The 24,560-nt window shown below is 31.4% G+C and overlaps 1 protein-coding gene across 12 annotated transcripts in view; it reads right to left on the reverse strand.

Moving 5' to 3' along the window:
* Window positions 1–2,523: 2,523 nt before the first annotated feature.
* ZNF280D (zinc finger protein 280D) overlaps window positions 2,524–24,560 on the reverse strand; it is a 90,615-nt gene continuing 68,578 nt past the window's right edge. For 7 of the 12 annotated variants that reach the window (XM_031955262.1, XM_031955257.1, XM_031955260.1 and 4 more), the window contains 5 exons: window positions 23,816–23,934; window positions 23,677–23,713; window positions 18,666–18,711; window positions 5,489–5,544; window positions 2,727–3,345 (listed from right to left, as the gene is read on the reverse strand). In XM_031955262.1, coding sequence (XP_031811122.1) covers window positions 2,727–3,345; window positions 5,489–5,544; window positions 18,666–18,711; window positions 23,677–23,713; window positions 23,816–23,934 — 877 coding nt within the window. Of the gene's footprint in view, window positions 3,346–5,414; window positions 5,545–18,665; window positions 18,712–22,821; window positions 23,015–23,676; window positions 23,714–23,815; window positions 23,935–24,560 lie in introns of those variants that run through there. The other 5 variants (XM_031955258.1, XM_031955264.1, XR_004232381.1 and 2 more) reach the window with 4 other exon arrangements.

Here is a 24,560-nt window from a genome sequence, read left to right on the forward strand (position 1 = left end):
GCATTAAAGATACGTATACTTTCAATAATGAAAATAAATGACAAGAGAACTCTCCAAGTTACTTGAAGTGGCAGAGTCCCTTCAGGCTTAAGTCTAAAAAAAGTATTTGGGGTTCAAGGTATGGAAATTATACTCTGGGTTCTTACAAACTATTTTTAACTACCTAAAACTGTAAAGATGAGCATCCCCCTCCACAAATTCATGCTAAAAATAGGGCCTGAAAAAGGGTAAAGATCTTTCAGTTTTCAGATTGGTACTACTACTAACAACTGTGCTTTATGGTTTGCAAAATGTTTCTCTCACAACTGTGCAAAGCAGGTACTATAAATACTATTATTCTCACTTTATAGGTGAGTGTCAATTGAGCCTTGGAAAGGTTAAATGATTTGTCTATGATCATGTACACCATAAGTATCAAAACCCTGACCTGGACCCATGTGTTTATGACCCTGAATCTAACACTCTTTCCATTATGTCACACAGGCCAATGTTTATATAAATCCATCTTTAGGGAACATGAAAAACAAAATTAGTCACTAAATTTTAGGGACATATTTTGAAATGGCAAGATATAGAATAAGTTTTTGTTTTTTTCCTGAGGCAATTGGGGTTAAGTGACTTGGCCAAGGTCACACAGCTAGGAAGTGTTAAGTGCCTGAGGCAAAATTTGAACTCAGGTCCTTCTGACTTCAGGGCTGGTGCTCTATCCACTGTGCCACTTAGCTGCTCCTAGAAAAAGTTTTAAAGAACACCAATATATTCAGCTTCATTCAGCTTCAATTCTCTCCTTAAGTGAGATGTGATAATTCATGATGAGGTAAGGCAATATTTCTCCTGTGAAGTAGTAAAAGCATAATTTTTTACACACTACACTATAATTTAATAAAAAATTCATCATTCAACATAGAATAAAATACAGGATAAAAGAGCCACCAATCAAAAAATTCCATTCCTAAATAGTCTAATGTTAAAAACAACTGGGTAACATAGTAACAACAAGATTATGTGATGGCTTTGGTTCTTCTCAACAATATAGTGATGCAAGGTAATTCCAACAGACCTGGCGTGAACAATGCCAATCATATCCAGAGAGAAAACTATTGGATTCTGAAGGTGGGTTTCTGAAGCATAGTATTTTCACCTTCTTGTTTGTTTTTTTCTTTTGGTCTGATTTTTATTGCACAACATGATAAAAATGTAAATATGTTTAAAAGGATAGCATATATTTAATCTATATCAGATTGCTTGTTGTTTAAGGGGGGAAAGTAGGAAAGGAAAGGAGAACAAATTGGAACAAAGTTTTACAAAAATGAATGTTGAAAACTGTATTTACATATATTTAAATTCTATTGAGAAAACCAAACAAAAAAAACAAACAAAAAAAACTGTTCAACCCTAAGCAATGATCTGAAAAATAAAATTACCCACACAACTTTTTGTTGCAAATATTTACTCAAAAACTAATATGTACAGCAGTGTTTAATAGTTGTTTAAAACATTCAACATTCATTAAAACAAAATTTAAGAGTTCAAAACACATTCTAAAGGAGTAAAATTGCAGCATTTTTAATGAAGTTTTGTCAGTATTTCAAAGCAAACTACTGTTAATCATATTATGCATTCCTACATCTATGAATTCCTAAGACAGTAAAAACAAACAAAAAAATCATTTTAGCAGCCATCTTATAGACATTAGGCTAAATTCCTGAAATTGATTTATACATTTCTGCTTTAGGTCCCCTTTAAGTCTTTGTTTAATGTAAAGAAGTAGTTTTAAAAATGGCTGAATACATGGCAGAACATGTTTCCAGTTCACTGCTTTTCAGTTTCTACATTAAACTGTACTTTGGCTTGACTTTACAGACCATTTATGGGTCTACTTACTCCTAACAAAAATCATTAAAACAACAGTAAAGGCAGTAATAGCTACAGTATTTCCAGTAATGAATCCTACTTTATACAATTGATACGTCAGGGATTTATGCACAGCTTGCACACTGACAAAAAACACAAATATATATTTTAAGAATTTCACTTTCACTGAAAGTTTAATTAAGGTAAGCTTACAGCCTGGGATGCTAACACCTGTATGGAGGTGCATAAATTCATATAATTCTGTTTACATGCTTCTGACAGACAGGAATGTGACATTAAATCCAAAGAAGTTTTACATTTATCCAAACTGTCATTAGATTAATACGTCACTGTAAGCATGCTCCACATTAGCAGTACACTCCAAGATAAAACCTTTTCTGACTTGCCCATCAACCATCATTTTTAACCAATTACCTTCATAAAGGACTTCTCCAAACATTTTAAAGAGAAAAGAATGTGGGAGGATTTCATTTTAGGGAATTCAAACGTTTTAATAATATACTTATGTTTTCTTTCTTATGATTACTTTACATAAGTAATCTTTATGATTATGTTTTACAAGTCACCCCTTTGCTGGAAAAAAAAAGCCTTTTCCACTTCAAATTTAACCTTTATCAAAACATACATATCCTCTTTTTTAGATGTTTAATTGTGCTATGAATGGCAAATTGACTACTTTAGTAATAGGCTTAACACACACATACAATGTATGTATAACCTATCCTTACACTTTTTTCTATTTCCAAAAGTGTCACTGAGCACACCCAGTAGGAATGGTCCAAGATGTTCTTTACCATTATTACTGTTGTTATTTTTTTAATGAAAACTTAGAATGAGTGTCTGATTGCATTTCAACTTGTTTCCTTTTCATCTGTCAGATTTACAGTTGTTTCTGTTGTACTAGGACTGTTTTCTCTAGAAATGTCATCTGTTTGCTCAGAAACTACTCCAGCTTCCTCAGCTGAAGATTCAATGCTACCTTTCTGAAGAATTTCGGTGGCTTCATGCTCAAGCACCTCAGATGGCGTCAAAGGTTCCAAATGAATACTGCCTTGCTCACTAACATCAGAACTAATAGATTCAGGTTCATCTCTTTTTCTCAAAAACTGCTCAAAGCTAACATCATTTGATGTCAATTTCAAATTTTTAGTATTCCGTGAAAAAGGCTTAGCTTCATTGGAGCTGTTAGTTTGATCATTTAAAATTACATTCTCTGAACTTTGGCACATCTTCAATTCAGTTTTGCTATCAGTGTTTTTTTGTTGTTCTTCCATCACCTCTATGACATCATTATTATCTGAAACAGAACTGAAGGAATTCCTTGAGCCCCTATCCTGGGCTACTAGGTTGGGGTCATTTTTCATAGTTAAAATTGCTGTACTTTCTTCATTCTTTATTGCTGATGAGCCTTTACATGGATTTACATCACATTCTTTTTTGGCTTCCTCTGAAGAAGCATTTTCTTGTTTGCTGTAAAACAAAGCCATTTATTATTTTTCTCTCCAGCAAAGTTTATTGAGGAAAAATGCTAAAAAGAAAAAGATGTACTAATTAGAAGGATCAAGGAACGCTTGCATCAAAAACATACTATAAGTTACATGAATAAAATTAACATATTTGACTCCTTGGCACATCAAATTTATAGCTTAGAATGAGGACAATGTTTCAGGAAATAAAATAAGATGAATCAGTGTCATGTAATAAAGATACATAAACATAAGTAAGATAAACTACATTTAATATAAGTAATCTCACTTTGAGCAAAGTAGAAGAGCAGTGGGCCAGGAGACTGGGAACACATGCTCTAAGCCTGGTTCTTCTGTGTTATGAACCAGTCCTGCAAACCTGGACAAATAGCTTAAGCCCTCTTGCCTCAGTTTCTTCCTCTGTAAAATGAGGAAAGTGTTTTGTCTAGAACCCCTTATAGGTGCCTACAATTACTTGGGAATCTTCTACAATCTATACTATTTGTAACCAGGAGTAAAACATTCCACTCTGAGACTCATTGAATAAATAAACCAGTATATCAACTCTCTGCTGATTATACCTTAGATAGTTCTGCTTAAAGCCATAACTTTGAGTGGCTTTCAATTATACTGAAGCTTTTGTGTTCTACAAAAAATAAAAATAAAATTAAAATAAAAAAAATGTTGCTAGTCATATGCTGTTTGCAACTATGTCAAAAATGAAAGGAAACAAGCTTTTGCCTTGTATTTTCCTAACTTAAATGTTCCCTTTGGATAACAAAGGCCATACTCTACCTTATTCCAACTAGGTTATAAATAAAAACCTAGTAAGGCCTATGTCCAGTGTTATTTTTCTGTGTATATCTGTGGTTTTTCCCCCCTTGCAAAGAAAAAGGAAAATATAAAGGCACTGAACATATGGATACATGTCTATATTCAAGACTAATACCATACTACACTGGACATTCATCCTGTCTATTACAATTTCTATGTCAGTATACTGAGAACTTAATTTTTCACACTAAAAAAGAATATATATAGGATCAACTATCATGATATCAACTATCATGATAGCAAAAATCTCCGTAAAAGCAAAAACTTCTTTCTAAGTCCTTGTTAAGGGATTATTTCAAAGAATATGTTCAAAGAAAAACAATAAATTATCCCTTGAAATTAGCAATAATGGGATTTAAACTTTAATAGTGATCATTCTCTCTAAACTTATGCTACCCTGTTTTATTTTCCTCCTAATGTCAACTCTCTCAAAAAGGTTTAATTAACATGAATTTTAAAAAAGAAATGAGAATTTCTGTCTACATATTAACTACTAGCAACAAAAAAAGAACTAAGGTCATTTTACTAGTGAAGTTTCTTTGAAAAATGTAAAGTGTGTTATTACAGAATTCATTTTAAAAAAACCAAAAATAATGTTCAAGCAATCTACTATAACATATATTATAAAAGTAAAGGAGAAATAGAAACACTTTCTTTTAAAAAGGTAAAAAAGATTCATCTTTGTATTGAATTCTATTAGTAATGTTAATGATTCTAATTTGAAAACAGGGTTTCGGAAATATTCCACATATTTGATGATTTATGCCCTCTTCTACTTTCCATTTGTACATATTTTTAAAAACAGCTATCTATATTTATTGAATGTTAGAGTATTGCAGCTTATTATCAAATTTCAAATATATACCTACAGCTTTATAAACAAAGAATGATTTCTAGAAAATATTCAAAATGCAATACTGTTTCAATAATGTGTATCAAACAGTGTTAAACTTGATCTTTTCTTTCATCTGGAGGAACTAAAAAATTACTGAGGTTAACTACTAATTAAAAAGATTTTAAAAAAAGATTTTAAAATGATTTGGCAGAATGCATTAGCAGTCTCTGTCTTTCTAATTTTGAAATTTAATTATAAAATGTATAATAAATGTACAAAACAAAACAATTTGAAGCTCAAGATTTTATTTCACTTCTTGTTGAATAAACATTATTTTAAAATATATTCTACAATAAAAAAGCATCAGTACACAAATAATTTGTAAATATTCCCTGGCCAATTACCTGTGAAATAACACAGCCCAAGTGTTATTTTATGTACTTGAATTTCAAGAGATGCAGCTGTTCCTTATATTTACCTTTCAGAAGTTGATGTTTCTGTTTTTCCTTCAGACATATTAGGTCTTGAATTTTTCTGTAATGATTAATGATATTTTTCCTTATGTTCATGACTAAACTAGTAAGTAATAATGTAACTCAGAATACAATCTATTTTTATTATGCCAAACTAGATACCAGGAACTTAGTGTGTAGCTTAAGATACTAATAACTTAGGGAAAATTTTTAACATCAAATTTCCAAATATAAAGTTGACTGACAATAGAGAACTATATATCAGAGGCACTGAAAAATTCTACAAAATTTAAAGTATGAATTTTTAATGTGGTCAAGCAAATGGTTATTAATTTCTAGGGATCAAAAAGTTTCTGGTAAAAGGCAGAGTGCAAAAATGTTTTTAAGTTACCTCATTCACTGCCTGCTCTCTTAAACTATCCAAAAAACATGGACTAAAATGACAATCAGATTGTAGGCTAACATATTGAAAACTGAATTATGAATGCTTGTTGAATTAATCAAGAAAGATATATCAAAAATTATTTATACAAAACATTTCAGAAATAATTCAAAATTCAACATTCACAAGCTACTCAGTTAATGGTCTCTCTTGTTCCTCAAATTACGTTGAATTATTTACCCATGCGTGCACATGGTATGCCCCCTCCCCTGGAAAAGAGCAAGATATGTTTCACTTTTGCCTTTATATCTCTAGTTTCCAGCATAGATCTTATACATGTTAAATGCTAAATATTTTACTCAATTTAATCCCTCCAGTGAAAATAAACATAATCTTAGGGGGGGGGAGGGGAAATCAATGTCATCTTTGTGAAATGAAGTTCTTAAAAAAAACCCTAAACCCCTTCTATTATTCATGCAGAGATAAGTCGTTCAGAGCCCTCACACATATCTGAAATAGGAACCCCTTCTCCCACATAAAACAGACTTTGGCAATAAAAAAGACATTTTCAGCAAGTAATAACAAAAATTGTTAGGGGGGGAAAAGACCCAAAGATCACAAAAATATTGTGACTGGAAAATCAACAAAGTTTACCAAACAGAACTAAAAGAACATTAATGGATGGCAATGTTTGTATAATTCTAACTTTTTCACGTAAGAGCTGAAAATATGTAAGAAGTTACTAGAGACAGTGAAATAGATTTAATTATATTCAATAATGTTTATTAAGATAACTGCCTTTATGGAGATTTTATAGCCTAATAAAGCAAAATAAAAACAGTTAAATAAAAGGAAAGAAAGAAGAAAGTGATTAGTAGTGGGAGTTGGAGGCGGTGTAAGCAGTGAGGTGTGGTCCTAGCATGTCTTAATAACAGAAAAACTATCAAGATTAGTAGAGCATATTCCTCTAGACAAGTCTTCTTTTCTCCTGCCTTTCAACATCCTTCATCATTCCAATCTCTATAGAGAAATAATTCTCTATACCTAGACTCTTTTATATAAGAAGACCCTGATTATCCTTATATACCACTCAGTTACCTGCATGGTGCCTACACACAGTAGATATTTACTATATGTGTGGTGACTGATCATGCCCTGATGCATGAAGCTACTCAAAGACCCCGGTGTCCCAAATCATTGAACTCAAAAGATGTAGCAAGAACTTCATGTAATAACATAATGATCTGATTCCAACTTACATGAACATCTAATGCTTCCTCTTGTCACAGAAAAGAGAGGACCATGCGTGAGGGTTCTGAAACATCTATGGTTGCAATTCTTTCCCATCATTCCCCAATCCTGTTTAGAGATGGTCTATTATAGTGTTTATGTCCCTCTCTTCCACTAAATGCTTCCCCCTGAAGCTACTCTGTAAGCAACAGAAGTTTTCCCTTTTGAGAGGTATGATGTATCAAATAAAGGCTGATTACTTTCAGCACAGAATAGTTGGTCTAATTGTTTTGTGAATTCCTGTTTGAGAATTTAATTTACTGTGGTATAAAGGAAAAGGGGCCTTTTTTAGAAGGTCAAACATTAACATGAAGTACTAGGATCAATAATGTAACTGGCCAGTGAAGTCCCTGAATATTTTTTTGGACAACCACAAGTAAGACATCAAATTTATCCTCCTCTTCTCCATATCTGTAGTGTGAGTGTAGTGAGGATGAAGTAAACTATCAGTGGTTCTTTGTTTTCAAGCAGAATCCTATAAAGAAACCATGCTTCCTGATAAAGAGCTTACCAGAATGCCACGAACAGTAAGGTAGTCATTGACTGCTGAATCTACATTATAGCAATCCACAAAATAATGAAAACTGCACTTAGTTTCAATAATGGTTATGGCACAGCGCCAAAAATAGGACAAGGAACGTGTTTATCACAGTTTTAAAGCAACCCCTGAATATTCATTTAGCTGACTATACTCTAAATGTAGAAACTTTGATAATTGACTAAGGAAACCACAAGAAAATGAGTCAAAAGAAACTAGAAGACAAAAAGGAAATTGTAGTTAAATAAAAGGATGGTTCACAGGCTCAACTTAGGAAGCAAATGAAAAACTTGGTGAAATACAATTTTGGGGGCACACTTGGTTATTTCATACTATAGTGTCCATATTTTAGCAACTGCAAGACCGGCATAAAGATATTTTATCAATTTATGTGACATCTATTACAGAGAATGAGGAAGAAGAAAAATTCCATTATTCTTGTGGCTTAACTCATTTTCCAGGTTTTTTCATCTCTTAAACCACCTTTCTACCCAAAAACATGCTTTGATTAGTGACTCTCAGGAAAGAGAAAAGCAGCTCCACAATACTTGTGAAGAAACACAATGCTGAGAGCTCTTAAGAAAAATATGTCTCTCAAAGGAAAAAAAAAAAAAAAAAAAAAAAACTTTTTGAAGGCAAAGACAAAAGGCCTTGTTTTCCCAATAGATTATTTAGATGTGATTGGGGTAGAGAATTAAAAGTAACAGCTGGAAACTCTGATAACTTAAGGGTGCTGTTGTTTTGATTTTTTAAAAATAATAATAGGATGATTATATACTGCTTAAACAGAAGTCAGTCAAGAGGCAGTGGGCACCAAAATAATTAAAAAAAAATCATTAATATTGCAATTTTTAGTCTGTTCCCTATTGGAGCTGAGAATAAAAATGAATCCCAAATAAAAAGAATAAAAATATAAAGAGCTGGTGCTCAATTAAGGAAATTCCAACTTCCTCTAATTAAACAAGCTGTTGATGCTAAGAAAAGGAAACTGAATAAATCAATAGACAGAGATTCAGGCTAACATAATTTTCTAAGGAAGTTTCACTGAAGCTTAACCACTACAACTAAACAAGTCAAAGTGTCTAGAAACTATCTTATACAACAAGCACTTATTTTCATCTACTTGCCAAGTAACAACATATACATATGGTTTAGAAAATAGTCATTTGTCAAAAATTACAGGAATATGGTAGAAAATTTGGGGTACCATAAGACAAAGTAGCAAAAAGATAACAAAGGGAAAAACTTTATACAGAGTATAAAGGTAATGTGATGGAATCAAATCATTGTAAGGACATTAAAGTAAGAAATCTAAAGGGAAAACAGTTGAAAATTTGGAAAAGATTTATCAAGATTTCTCTAACTTTTTTCCATCAATGACAGTTGAATTTCTATATTTAAATTTTAACATAGTCTCATATATTGTGTATAGAAGTAGAAATGACACTAAAGGGGAAAAAAAAGGTTAAGAAACTGTTAGCCTTGATCTGAGAAAGTACAATTTTGATTCTATGTGAAAATGAATGAGCTATTATCTGTAAGGAAAGAATGACAATAACAAATGAAATCATAGTTTCATTGAAATGACAAAGTATATCTAATTCAAGAGGAAACTGGACTTTGACCTTACAGTCTCTGTCCCTCACCAATCTTTTCTCTGAACAAAGAAATCCCTAAATGTCTCTAAAATAAAATTCTTTGGGTTTGTCCACTTGATTCTTTCAGTCCTACTACACACTACTACTTCCTATCCTGAACTCAACATTCCAGCAAAATTTGCTCTTCTCTGACCCTACCACTGGTGCTGACAAAAAAAAAGTTTCTTTATGAACCCAGAGATAACAAAAGAGAACCATCTCACCTCTTACCACTCTTGAGACCTTATCATAATAATAGCTAGTATTTATATAACACTTTACAAATACTATTTAATTTTATTCTTTTAACCACTCTAGGAGGTAGGTGCTATTATTATCTTCATTTTACAGAGAAAGAAATTGAGGCTGTGCAGTTTAATAAGTATCTGGAGCCAAATTTGAACTTGAGGGTTCCTAATTTCAAGTGTAATGCTCGCTCTATTGACTAAACCAATATATTCTACTTTCATAAGCAAATGCTCTGACAATGCAGTGCTATAACCAGATAATTACTAGGACCAGTAAAAAAATGGCTTTCTGTTCTCCCAAACAGAATAGGCAATCTTTACCATATTTTCTAAGAAGTAACTCTAGAAATCTGGTATAGCAGTCAGCATCAATGAATAAATTTAAGAAACATAAAGCAAATAATCATGGAAACTATCAAAATAGAAACTTTTAATTACTTACATTAAGAGAAAGAAAAAAGAAAGGAGGGAAAGAAAGTATGGGGATTGATCATCTATATTCCCAAGGGTACAAGTAGCCAGAAATTCTGTCCTGATCAAGTAGAAAGCTCTAGGCAATGTAATTTGCAATTATCTCCCATAAAAGAAATTTGATGGATATTAAAAGCAAAAATCCAAAAATAGCAACAACCAAAAAAAAACTTAACCCAAAACCATAAGATTGCCCTAGGATTGCACAAAAGAAAATTGTACAAGCTTAGTGTTTAGGTAAAATCTGAAACACCTATATTAGCTGAGACCGCAAAATCAACCAATGAAGAAACATTTACTAAGGGCCTGCTTGAGATACAAGTGATATAAATAGAAATAATTCCTAACTACATAAATAAATACTTACAGGAGAAGTATGAGGAAAAGAAATAAAAAGCTATATAAAAGATACTTTGGGATCATTCCAAAAGCAGTTGGAAGGATCAGGAAAAGATTACAAATAGAAAATGGTACTTGAGTTTCATCCTGAAGGAAGAAAAGAATTCTATAAAATAGAAGTAAGAAGAAAGTACATTGCAGGCACTGGGCACTACAAAGGTATAGAGTGTTATATATGGGGAAGATAGACAATGCTAGTTGAGCAGAGATAATGTCCAACAAGGCTGGAAAGATAGGTTTGGGCTGCGCTGTGAAGAACTTTAAGATTAATACGGGGTTGGGGAGGTTGTATTTAAATCCAAAGCAAAGAATGGAATTGACATAGAGAGTAAAATGATTAGCTATATACTCAAGGAAAAGCATTTTCGCAAGTACTATAGAAATTAAGACTGGAATTGAGGGCAGAATTGAAGCAGAAAGACCAATTAGGAAGGTATTGGAAAATAATCTAGGCAAAAGGTAAAGAGGACATAAACTAAGGTGGCAGATAGTGAAAAGAAAGTGTCAACTGTATGAGATCTTGTAAAGGCAAAAATGAAGAAAATCAGGCAACCGATTAGATGAATGGGAATTAGGTAGAATAAGGATTATATTACACCAATGTTATATACTTAGGACATCAGAAGAATGTTTAATTCTTTGACAGAAAGAGAGAGCTCAGAGGAAAGACTGGCCAGCCATCTAATCTAATTCATAGATGAATCCTTTACACCTTCAACATATTATATCCTGCTTTTGATTTTAAGTGAGATGTAGAATGTGGCAACCACCAGCATGTCAGGTGCTTTTCCTTAATGTCTTTAATTTCTTTAACTGTATTTGTTACATACAAGTTACAAATTGAGGAACTTGGTGGGGGTGATGGTAAGAAGGGGGGAATGAGTGGTGAGGGACATTCAAGAAAATGACTGACGCATAAAAAACAAAAGGTATCAATAATTTAAAAATAAACTTATAGTCAGGATGGCAAATAGATTCAAATTTTTTCATGAGGGACTTGATTCCATTAGAAAAAATAATTGCTCAAAAATCTTTTAAGATTCAGTATTTTTATCCCCGTTTTTATTTTATGAGACAATATGGCATTAAGTGACTTGTCCAGGGTCATAGAGGTAGGAAATGTTAAATATCTGAGGCCATATTTGAATTCCAGTCCTCTTGATTCTGGGGCCAGTGCTCTATCTGCCCCTGATTCAGTATTTTTAAAATGGCAAAGAAATGGCTTTAGAGAAATATTAGAAGGCTTGTATAAACCCATGCAATAGATAAGGAGAACAAAATATACAATAACATCTTAAAAGAACTCTGTTCAATAACCAATTACAATTGGAGAGGACTACTATCCATTCTGCACAAACAGATGTGGGTCACAGCAGAAGACACACATTTTTTGACCCTGACACTAGGATGGAATTGAGGGTGGGTGGGAGGAGGTGGGGGGAGAAGAAATGTGGAAAGAATTCCACTCTTTCCCAAAGAAGAGTATAGAAGGATTCACAATCAACTGTTTTAAAAATAACCCACTGAATTTACATTTTTTAAAAAGCAAACGATACATAATAATCACAATGAGTTCCACAACCCTCTTTCACACATTACTGTAAATATAGAAGTTCACATTTTATTAGCTCTTTTAGAAGAATCCCCCTCCCCACCTAAAATGTGGTTAGTGGCTTTTGACAAAGTATTCTATACCTCTCTGGGCTTCAATTCCTTCATCTCTAAAATGAAAGGTTGAATCCAATGATTTCTAAGGTCACTTCCAGTTAAATCTGTGCTGCTACATGAACTGGTTATTTAAAAAAATACAGTCTATTTGGCACAATTGTTTGAGGAAGGTATATTTTAATCTCATGAAGTGACATGAATTCAGTGATTAGAAATATCATATTTCAATGTCTAAAATGTCTGATTTCAGTGTCTAAGAGAAAAGAGAGAGCACAAAGTTATCAGTTTTACTGATCAGGAAAGAATGGAACCTTCATGAAATTCCAATAAAGCTACAGATTTTGGAATTCACAGGTTCTCTCTATTTCATAAGCTAAACATGATTTTTATATCATATAGATTTGATTTGCTTTATTTTCACATGATTGGCCAGTAAGGACAATAAATTTCAACTTCTAAATACTGAAAGCAATGTAGCATCTATTAAATACTTTAATAATTTGCCATCTAATCTTAGGCAAAGCCAGAAATTTCTCCAAGTCACAACTCATTTGCAAAATGAAGACACTATGTATGATCTTTAAGGTCCCTATACCTTTGGAGGGTTATAAAACAATATTTGTGAAGGGTTACATGAATTTGGTAAATTTTTATGTTGCAAATAGAAAAAAAATCAAGTGTTATAAGAAAGTTGAGTAACATTTAACAAGCATTTACTGTGTGCTAAGCACAATCTTAAGACCCACGGATACAAAAGAAAGCAGAAAATAGTCCCTCGCTTCAAGAAACTTAACAGTCTAGGAGAAGGCAATACACAAACAACTTTGTAGAAATAAGATATATAGGCATTAAACTGGAAATAACAACAATAAAAATTAAAAGGGAATATGGGAAAGGCTTCTTACAGAGGGTGGGACTTTATTTGACACTTGAAACCAGTGTGATATACAAAAGGTTTGAGATATGTAGTTTCTGGGTAATTAATCATGCTAACAAGAATTTCATTATTTGGTTGTTTTTTTGTTTTTTTTTTTTAAATCACATTTGCAATAATTAACAAAAGTAGCCAGTAACACTCTCTAATGCCAAAGACTCTTCATGGAACCCACTCAAAAACTTACATATGCTTGGAAAAGTGGGTATTCCTGAGGGGGCAATCAATTGATTTGTTAACAAGTAATGAGAGAGAATAAATACTATAATGAGAGATGGACTTAACTCTACTAAGAGTTCAATAGATGATTTTGATTGTTCAGATTTATCAGACTATAACACAATGGGCCAAATTTCACCTAGATTATTAGGTTAAATTCTTTGTAACATTCTCTAGGTGAGTGAGGTCTCACACTCAGGATCAGGAGATATGTGTGCCCTAGAGATTTGAGCAATCTTATCCATTAATAATGCCCTTCAGAGACTGAACAATCTAAAGGCTTCTGAAAAAAATCCTGGTCCTAATTTAATAACTGACTGTAAATTTAAGAAACAAATATTTCTCTCAACAGATTAGTTAGAAAGTAGAAATGAGGAAAGAAAGAAGATGTAAACCTGGGGGGCAGTCAGCGAAATCACGCTAGGAGATAGGAATATCTTGTGTGAGAAAAGCATGAAGGCTAGTGTCATTGGATCTGAGAACGAGTGAAAGGTATACAACGAATGGAAAGGTAAGAAAGAAACAATTTACCGAGGGTTTAGTAAACCAAAGAGAGAATTTTAAATTTAATTCTGGAGGCAAAGGGGAGCCAATGGAATTAAGTGAAAAAGTGGGGGTAAAACAGTTAATGTGTGCAATGACGGAAGAGACTTGGTCAGATTTGTGATTCAGAAAGATCAAGGTGACAAGAGTATTTGATGGACCGGAGAAGATTGGAACTTGAAAAAAGAAAAAGAGGAATCAGAAGGATATTTCCATAGTCTATATGTGAAGTTTGTAGGCTTGTACCAAGGTAGTGCCAATGTCAGGGGGGGAAAGGCAAGAGATAATATGAAGGAACAAACACCTGGACTTGAGTGAAGAGTCAAGGATGACATCTAGGTCCCAACTCTTGTTTCCAGAAGCAAAGATGGTTAGATCAAGGCAAACTTCTTTACTTTTGCATTTTGGTTCGATTTATGTTTCTTTCATGTACAATCTGTCTCGGTATGGACTTGGTAGATTATAAATCATAATAGGATGAAAAATGGATTTTAATACAAACCTATTTGGAACTATTTAATTCTTAAGATATGAAAATTGAGAACTAAGAACATACTGACCAGACTTACAGGGAAATGGAAGTTATAGATATAGGCAGGTGAAATTGGGGTGTGATTTTTTTTGTTTTCTTCTGTCCCTTCGTCTCTAGCTAATTAAGGTACTGTATGGTTATAGATAATAAGCCAAAAAATTTAGTTATTGTCACTGAAAAATGCTGTTATATTAAAGGAAATTGGCATTTAACATTTAAGCATCTGCAGTAACATTTAACAATGGGAAAACTATACATGCCCTTACAACTTATTTATTTTATTTGCCCATGAAAACAGTAAAATGATACAAAAACCTTTTAATAGTAAGTGGGGAAAATGTTTAGATTCTTTAAATATTTTCATTACCTAAAGAAATTATAGGGACAAATTGTCAAAATTTCTTCATATTGTTATGAAATTACTTTAAATATATTAAGATTTTTTTTTCTTGAAATGCCAACTTGACTATGCTTTCCACAAGGTGTAGAAGCATGCTATTTCATTTCACCAAATAATGAACCAAGAAAGAAGTATCATAAGCTCAAGTTTCTGTCTACAGTCCTTCACCAAGAATTTCAAGAAAAAGAAAGGAAAACCAAGAACCACAGACAAAAATATTCTTTGTTGTTACAAACCAGATTAACATCACAGAAATGCTATAATTTAAGATTTACTTGGAATACTGTTATAATTGGATTATGAGCTAAAAAATAGAAAACTCTCTTAATTTTTCCAGGAATAGTATGATAAGGAGTTTGAAAGAAGTATTTATAAAAGCGATTAATTGATTCTGGCAGAGAATCTAAATGGATCTATAGATAGAATGTAACAGGAAGAAAGATGGCATAGGACCCGAAGAAGGGACTAGAAAGTGAACCAATGAGGATAACAGACCTATGAGAGAATAGCGACTTAAAATAACACATTATATATGATAGTAGAGTTGGGTACTGAAAAAAAGACTAGTAAGTGACTGCCTATATAAATCTCAAGTAGGCCAAATGGGATATCAGGATCCTATACAAATAACTTAGTAAAAGTTGTACTAAAGACATGATAAAGAAATTAAGAATTTTAGCCTAGGGTATCCCTTCAGCTTTTTCTACAATATTTATTAAATATTGTCTAATCTAATAATTTAAAAATGAAGAACAATTGAGAGAAAAAACAGACAGGACAACAGTATGAAGAAAAGGCTGGTTTTTTTTGGTTTTTTTTCCAAATAGGGTAATGATCTGAGTATGTTTCTAGGGAAAAAGAAGGGAACCAATGGGGAGGAAGATATAAATGTAAGAGATGCGATAGCTTATAAGAGTTATAGAAGAATTGGATGGGGACAAAAATCTTACTACAGAAATAGAGGAATTATCCTCAAAAAGGAGCGAGGTGGCTTTTCCCCTCTAAAATAGGAAGGAGGGTAGAGAGCTTTGACAAATAGATGGGAATATAATAAATTAATAGGAAAAGTTAACAAGATATCACAGTTAAAACAGAAGGTCTCAATATTCTGAGTTAAGCAAGAGCTAAAAGAATATAAATTTGATGGCAACTTGAGGGAGAACAAGCAGTTTTAACAGAATATCTACTAACAGTCATTAAAAGTAATACTGACAATTGTTAAACGACTCTGATGAGGTTCTATACCTTCAAATAGTATACACAATGGCTTTGGTTTTTAAAATCTTTTTCAAACAATGCTCTGCATGCTAGGTGAAGCTCAGAAAATAAAAAAGATCACCTTGAATCCAGAGCTCCCTGAGAATATTGGAATGACCTGCTGAATTAGTATATGTTAATTTTTTAATTCCATAAATGCTGCCCCAGATGGTCTGCTACATAGACAAAGTCCTAAAATGCAGTACATAAAATAAGAAAATCTAATCTAAGATCTAATTGAATTTTAAAAGCCTTTCTATAATACAGATCCTAACCTGTTTGTGTTTAAAAAAGTTATGCTACATTTATGAGAGAAAAATAAAGATCTTCATATTAATTAAAAATGGCTAGCACAGAAAAATGTTTTAACAGCACTTTTTTTTTAAACCTATGTAATATTAAGAATTGATAGGAAGAATTAGTTTATGCTGTTGAGTCATGCATACTATGGAAATCACCATTGAGTACCCAAATTACATTTTATAGTGACTCAGTGACAAAATCAATGCCATTATATTTGGTGAAATGCTAATTTAAAAAGGCAAATATGTTTCTTTGTTGACTAAGACTAAGCAACATGAATTTGTAGCTTTGATTAACATCAAATTTTAATTAACTTAAATATTTAAATATTAAATAATTAAATTTTAGTTAAAAATTTGTGTTGGCTGGTGAAAAAATGTTCAACATTCATGTGTCTCCAAAGAATATCATAGTTTTTTCCTAGAAAATTAAATTTTTTTTGTGAGGACCTAGCCTTGTGGCCAATTTTATAAAACTAAAGTAAAAAGTTTAGCTTTTCTCTTTCCTTGTTAGATTTTCAGGAATATATAATCAAGAATGGTGCAGGATGGCTAGATATTAAAGGATTATAATCTGAGAGAATTAAATCTAAATTAGTGAAATCACAAGTTCATCTAACTACATCACTGTCTATCTACCCTGGCAAATATTGGTAACTTAACTGCCCCCAAGGTTTTAAGACTATGAACAATAGTAACTGTTCTTATTTATGTGAATGCTGCAGGCTGGCCAAAACAAACAAAACACCTTTAGTAACTAGAAAATTTCATTATTCTAGTGCTTATTTATAAACAATAAATATCTTTTGACTGGCTGTAGCTTCCTTAAAAAACAAAACAAAACAAAACCCTCAAAAAACTTCAGTGAAGGTTCATTTAAGAATCATTACCTTACTGGAGTGTAGTAAAGGATTCCTTATTTTTAGACAATTATAGTCTGCCCTGGGGCTGCAGGGTTATTGGAATATTTTACCATCTTCTGCCTGCAAGTCTTTACTCAAGGAGACAAATGATGAACTATTATGTGTTATAGAATAAGAAATGTAACATCAGAAAAGATTTCAAAAGCAAAACAAAATAAACACCAATCTATCATGCTGATGACAGCAAATATTCAATCTTGTTATGATGTTAAAGATGATACATTCTGGGAATTCTATGAAGAAAACTACAGAGTAACATGTCCTATCTACAAAAATTCTATTGTCTTCTGGTTTGTAAATCTAACAAGCCACTATCCTTAGCACTGAATTATTGAAATATTATGGAATACTCCTGATTCGTATCTCAAAAAATGAAGGAAAAAAGCATAGGCAAAAGCTGACAATACCTGTGAGTCATTTTTATTAGTGATACAGAAATAATAAATGTTTTAGATGCTCCTGGACAAGTCAAAGGACACTGATCCTAATAATGATGATAATGATTTTCTGACGAACTTATAAGAAATCTACTTCAGCCTGATTCAATTATTTGTAAAATGGCAGCTTTGTCATACTGATATATTACATAACATGCAACTTTTATAAGAGGCAAATGGCTTAAAAGCAAGTTATCATGAGGTATTATTTAAAAAAACAAAAAAAAAAAACAAAAGCTAGTTCCACAGCAGAGTAGTAATCAAGTTTCCTGCTATTCCAAAACAATTAGAGTTACAGCTACATGTGTAACAGAGAGTTGTTGAAAGAGGATTAAGAAGAAAAGTTTAAGTTTATTAAGTTGCTGCTCAGAAAGATATAGGATAATTTGCATTTATATAGTGCCTCTTCAAAATACAAAGCAGTTTGTATATGTCTCTTATTTGAGTGATAGAAATAATTTAGAATTATCCCCATTTTACAGATGAGGAAACTGAGGCTTAGAGAGGTTAAGTGACTTGCCCAGGGTCACACAGCTAGTAACAGGATTTGAACCCAGGTATACCTGATTCCAAGTCCAGCATATCATCCACTATGCCACGCTGCCTCTCAGAATAAGACTTTTAGACAGATTTATATTAAAACATAAAATGTTAAGGTACCTGGCAAATTAAGATTGGGCAGAAAAATGAATTCATGGTGGTCTATAGACTTTCAAGTATATATAGAATTTATCACCACTATTTGCTCAGTTGAGTAAATAGTGGCAATGTGAAATACATAAAGGCCTTGTAAAAATTATACATTGCTAAAACTTTCTGACATGCAAATAAAAAATTACTTTCAAATTTTAAAGTAAATCTAAGTTCTATTAATAGAAAAAAGATTTAAGTTAACATTTTTATGGTAAATGTTACTAATTGCTAAAATGAAAATGTTCTTACATTCAAAATATTAAATATATTTTATTTTAATGACCTCTAAGATGAAAAATAAAATATTACCTCAGGTGTAGCTTCTTTTTCCATAGTGATTATTTCATTCTTTAACCTAATAGAAGTAAAATAAGTTTTCGAGATTTTACTTATCTTTTAAGCAATAAAATATCCAACTCCTACTTTTTTCATGCTTGAAAGAAAATTACTGTAAATGTATTTATATATATGCAAAATTTTATTGTACATATTTTCAATAAATATTTTAAAGGAGAAATAGAACTTAAAGATCCAATCATATATAGATTTTTATGTAAAAAAGACTCCCAAATGATAAGAAACTTTCCTTAGAAATTTATAAATTATATAAGCACTTGGAAATTTTCTTTTAAGTAGTCAATAAGCATGTTAGATAATTAATTTGTTATTTCATAACAGTCAAATGCTAGCTAAAGAAGAAATCAAATTGTTTGCTGGAGCCATTAACATTTAAAAATTATGTAGCTAGACTTTTTAAAAAATACTTTCACTCATGTTTAAAAGCAAAGTTGTTTTTGTTTTTTTGTTTTTTAAAAGGAAAAACACTTTAATCAATTACAAGGTTAAAATATAATTACCAGTAAAAAAATTTAAAATGCAATCTGTTTTTTAAACCACCCAAAATAATGTTACATCAGATTACTATAAATAGGTTATTCTGAATGCTACAAAATTACAGGAGCACTAACTTTAATTCTGTTATGAACATTGATGCAGAAATGGTGTAAAGTTTTATTTCCTATGAAATGTTCTAAGTTATCACTTTCAATACAAAATTGAACTTTTCAAAGGCCTGTTTTGGAAATTACTGGTAGCTATCTCAGATAACAATGTAAAAAGTTTAATTTCAATCTGCTTAACTTGGGAGCTATGTTTACCATATCTGATCTGAATTCAGTGCAATTAAGCATTAACTGATTCATAATCTCAAAAAGCTTAATGGCTATGTAGAATAATATTCTTAAAAATAAGTCATAATTATAATGATTTCAGTTTTATAAGGAAAACTAAACTCACTAATATTTGAGATACTATTCATCTAAAACAGAAATACTATCCATCTTAACTGATAAATAATAACTGTGTAGTCAATGAAGTGATGCTGACAAAGAAAGACTAATTCAATAATCATTCTATGCTCTCTATGGATATATTTCAAAAATTATATTTACTAATGGTTATTTTAATTGGATATTATTATTATTTTTTTTTTTGCACAGGGGAGTTTGGCTAGACAATTTAGATTAAGTGACTTGCCCAGGATCACACAGCTAATTCTTAACTATCTGAGGCTAGATTTGAATTTAGGCCAGTACTCTATCTACTATGCCATCTAGCTGCTCCCTTTTTACTCGATATTAATAACAAATTTGTTAGTTCTATATAAAACCATTTGCATTTATTTTAATTATTTTACTTTGAATTTATAAGGACAACAAATATGCTTAAGAAAATATGTAAATATTTCTTTTGAAGCATTAATATATATTGTGTTATGACAACTTACAATTATCTGTGGAGAAAAATTAACTAGAATAAAACAAATGTCAACACTAAATAGAACAAATGGCTCTCAACCAATTTTGATTAAGTCAGGATTTGTACTCCTTAGAAATGTTTTATCAATAAAACATGAAGTAGCATCTCAAGGAAAAACTATAGCCTTATCATTTAAAATGGAAAATTATGACCAGACACAGTTTTAAATATTTTATATTATTTAAAATAACTGATATGGATAGGGAACAATATTTTTTAATAATCTTAAGAACCAAATAGTATGTAATTTTTTATTACAAAATAAAAGCTTAGTAAGTACTTTTGTATATTCAGTTAACAGTCAATGAAATGTAACTCCTTTCACAGAAATGATTTACTTTGCACTTTAAAAAATAAATTTTTGTTTTTCACTATAACTATACAAAAAATAGACTTCTAAACTATAACTTTTCTGTGCCAACGATTATCTATTTTAAGCTAATAATATCTAGCACTAAACAGCATGCATTTTATAAATATCTTATTTTCACAACAGTTCTGGGAGGTGGGTGCTATTCTTATCCTCAATTTTACAGATGAGCAAATTGAGTTGGATTGAGTTTAAGTGATTTAGTTAGGGTCACACAACTATTAAGTGTTTAAGGGTAAAATTGGATTCCAAGTGCAAATTATCTATCCAATGAATCACTGAGGTGTCTATTCCACTTTGGCCATATATTTGAGTCTGATAAAAATTATAAAAGGCCAAATGTAACCCATAACAAAATATTTTAATTTATCATTGTAGTTTATATTTCTAGAAGTGGAATATTTGATTACATTATCTTTTTAAAAAATCAATAATCTGTATATTAACTAATTGGAAAAGTTATACAAAGAATTTAAAACATAACACTATTCTTCTTAAATATTTCATCAAATTATATAGTTGCCAAGTGTTTTTATTACTTTCACTTACAGAGTGTAAAGAAGCTAAATTTTTATAGAAAGAACACTGAACTGACAAAGTAAGATCTGATTTCAAGTCGTAGCTTAATAGTTACTGTTTGGATAACCTGAGTTTTTCTCATCTATAAAAATGGTGAGAATTCTGGTACTAATCTATTTTGAAGGGCTGTGAAAATCAAATGAGAAAATAAACATTTGATACTTTATCACTATGAAAAATTATATAAATGAGTTGTGACTTTATTAGTCAAGAAATTAAGATAGTAAAGACTTCTACTAGAAACTCGAGTTGTATAACAAAGGCTTCCAAAGCCCTCTTTCCAAGTAAATAAAGCACATAATAATAATAAAAATGATGATGGTTATTCAAATTTTAAAAGGCCATAGTAATTATAAGAATTTTAACTGGGATATATAAACATATTATAATATTATCCATCATAAAACCATACTTATTAAAATTACATCTTAAAAATAGGAGTTCTGGTTTTAAGATCTCTGATATAGATACTGATTGTCACAGACTGCATAGTTTTGTGGGTTTTTAATTTAAAAAAAAATGCTTATGTAGTAAATGCTATTTTTGACTTGAACATATTGTTCCTAAATAAAATTAATAAATATATATTAGTTATGTCTGGATTTAATATTAGTAAAAATAAACATACCAAACTAACTTCCAATCTTGCCCCCAACAAAAACCAAAACATACAATAACTGGGGATACTATATATATGTGTGTGTATATATATATATATAAATATAAATATATATATATATATATATATATATATATAAAGTCAGAGGTCCCTTAAATATAACCTTTGAATTTGACAATTTTCCCTAAAGAATTTAAGTTACTGGCTAAAGTAGGCCTGAAATTCAGAAACTTTTTTTCTTAAGGGAAAACAAGTTTTATGTATAGAAATTTAATTAAAAATTTTTATTCTAAGTAGTTTCTAAATTTAACTGAAAATTTTTTATTACAAATAGTTTTAAATTGTAATATTCTTTGTTAACATGTTTTTAAAGTTAATTACTCTTTATAAGTAACAAAGGTCTTCATTCTGACCACTGTAAAATAATATTAATCAGTACTAGTGATGATTTATCTAGATGATCCCATCAAAATGCTTTATGGCTTCTCATAACATTTTAGTCAATATCCAAATTTAAGAGTTGTGAAACAAGCAGTTGTGTGAAACTTGGTGACAATTTTAAATATAAGAAATTTTATAAAATGGAGCAAAAAGCTATGAGAAAAAAACAAAGAAATATGAACACAAACAAACATGGAGGAAAACAACATAAATTTTACCTACTCAATGAATGGAAAGTTTAAAAATTAGTATTGCTAAAAAAATTATAGAAGTGACAATGAATAGCAAATTATAAATGAGAGTAAAAATAGTGCTGGTCCGAAATGCAATTGTTGTGACATAATGGTCATGGGCAAGAAAATTGCAGCATGTCTACCTAGAATTTGAACTTTTAATTTTGGAAGTCTGAACTTTACATTTACAAATGAATGAAAGAATGTAATTTAAAGCACTGCAGCCAAAATGAACAAGCTTCAAACTTAAAACTGCATTAGAACTAATGTTGAAGCAATGGGCTGATGGGCTTACTGGCTAGAACTGGACCAAAGATTAAAAAGAAGAGCCACAGCCCCCAGTGGGAACTATGCTCAACTTGGTGTGCCTTGTGGCCTTCTAGGCCACATCAGCATCAGACTTACGGGAGGCCAGCCATGTAGCAAGGCACTCTCCCCAAGATCTGATTGCTTGAGGCGACAACCTGGAGCAGGTTCCACAGTCAGACTATTCACGATCCTTGGTAAGGGAGAAGAGGCACCAGTTGTGTCCATCGGAGGGGGACACTGTCCAGATATACCCTGGACATTTTTTGAAATCTCTGGGCTGCTTCTGCATCTGAAAAATAAGAAAAATAGCAAAATAACAGACAAAGAATGGAAAGAAAGGAGAGTTAACTGACCTTAAACTCAGACTTACAAATAAGAAATCAATTAAGAAACAAGACAAGACAGAGCCAAAAGACAAACAACTATATTATTTAATGTAAAACATACTTGATGTCAACATATTAGATACTGTAAAAGAAAAGACATACATTAAGCAAAGTTTTAAAGACTATAATAGCAAGTTATTTCAGAATAAAGCCATTAAGAGAAAAAATAGATGTTAAAAACTTGACAGAAAGATATAAGTATCTAATATCATTTGTGGGCTGGAAAAAACTGAATAATGTTGGCCATAATTCAAAAAATGATAATGAATGAAAACACCTAGGGCTGTGAATTTCAGGAGTTCCATTCTGTCTTAGACCAGGTCATGAGCCCCACACAAAGTAGGATCACCAATTTCAACAAGTACCTTAAATAAACAAACAAACAAAAAAACCCAAGCCTGCATGTACATGTGTACGTGTGCAAACGCACATGTGCAGCACATGTATACACACACACACACACACACCCCTAAACTCTTTAATATTTTTTTGGTTCTGTCAATGGCAATTGAAAAATCCAGCAGTGCTAACAGTCATCAGTACTTAAAAAAATAAAATCACTTACTCTGGAAGTTGTTCAGAATTTGAGACAGAAACAGGCACTGAAATTAGAAGAAAAGTTTTAGATTTAAAAGAAATGACAACTGAATCAATATTGTAGGTAATTAAAATGGTTCATTAAAATATAATATACAAATACTTACTATTTTCTTTAATAATTTGGCATGTGTGAGTGTCACTTTCACTTAAATGTGTGGCCATATTATCTACACCAGAAACATCAGTTAGGAAATCACAATTAAGGCACACTACAGTGATGCCCCTAGAAGAAAAAAAACAAATATTGAAAAGTTTCAACATTTAAGTTTACACAAAATTTAACTGATTTCCCCCCCTTATAATGATAAAGCTTACTATCATAATGATGACTTCTAACATTTTTCTAGAAAATTCTAATTCTTAAGGACAAATAATTCTTAAGGAAAAAAAATAGAAGTTTAAATTAAAGCTTTCGGTCATTAAGAGTCAATTTTTACTATTTAAAGTATTTCCATATATAGTTCTTTAAAAAGTTAGACATATAGAGACTGAGGTTTAGTAATGACTCGATCACGTAACTTTGAGTCACAATTTTTCTATGTCTTTACCCATTCACAAAACAAAATTTATTATTTGCCAAATATGTTTTACAGTGTTATTGTGGGGATTGTTATGCCAGTTCTCAGTTTCTCTAATTATCCTGACCCAGTTCTGACTCAGTTTCTCTGTTTCTCAAAGCTTAGTCCTGCAAAACCTCCCCTCCCTCTTTATCAGAATATTGGATAAGGACAAAAGATCTTATGTTTTAGAATATCAGAATGTCTCTCCCTATCCCCAAGCTATCAGAATGTCAGATACTATCTTATCAAAATGCCTCTCCCCATGTCTGAGATGCCTCCCCCTGATTAT

This window comes from Sarcophilus harrisii, chromosome 2 (genome assembly GCF_902635505.1).
Source record: "Sarcophilus harrisii chromosome 2, mSarHar1.11, whole genome shotgun sequence".
In the NCBI taxonomy this organism is placed as follows: domain Eukaryota; kingdom Metazoa; phylum Chordata; class Mammalia; order Dasyuromorphia; family Dasyuridae; genus Sarcophilus; species Sarcophilus harrisii.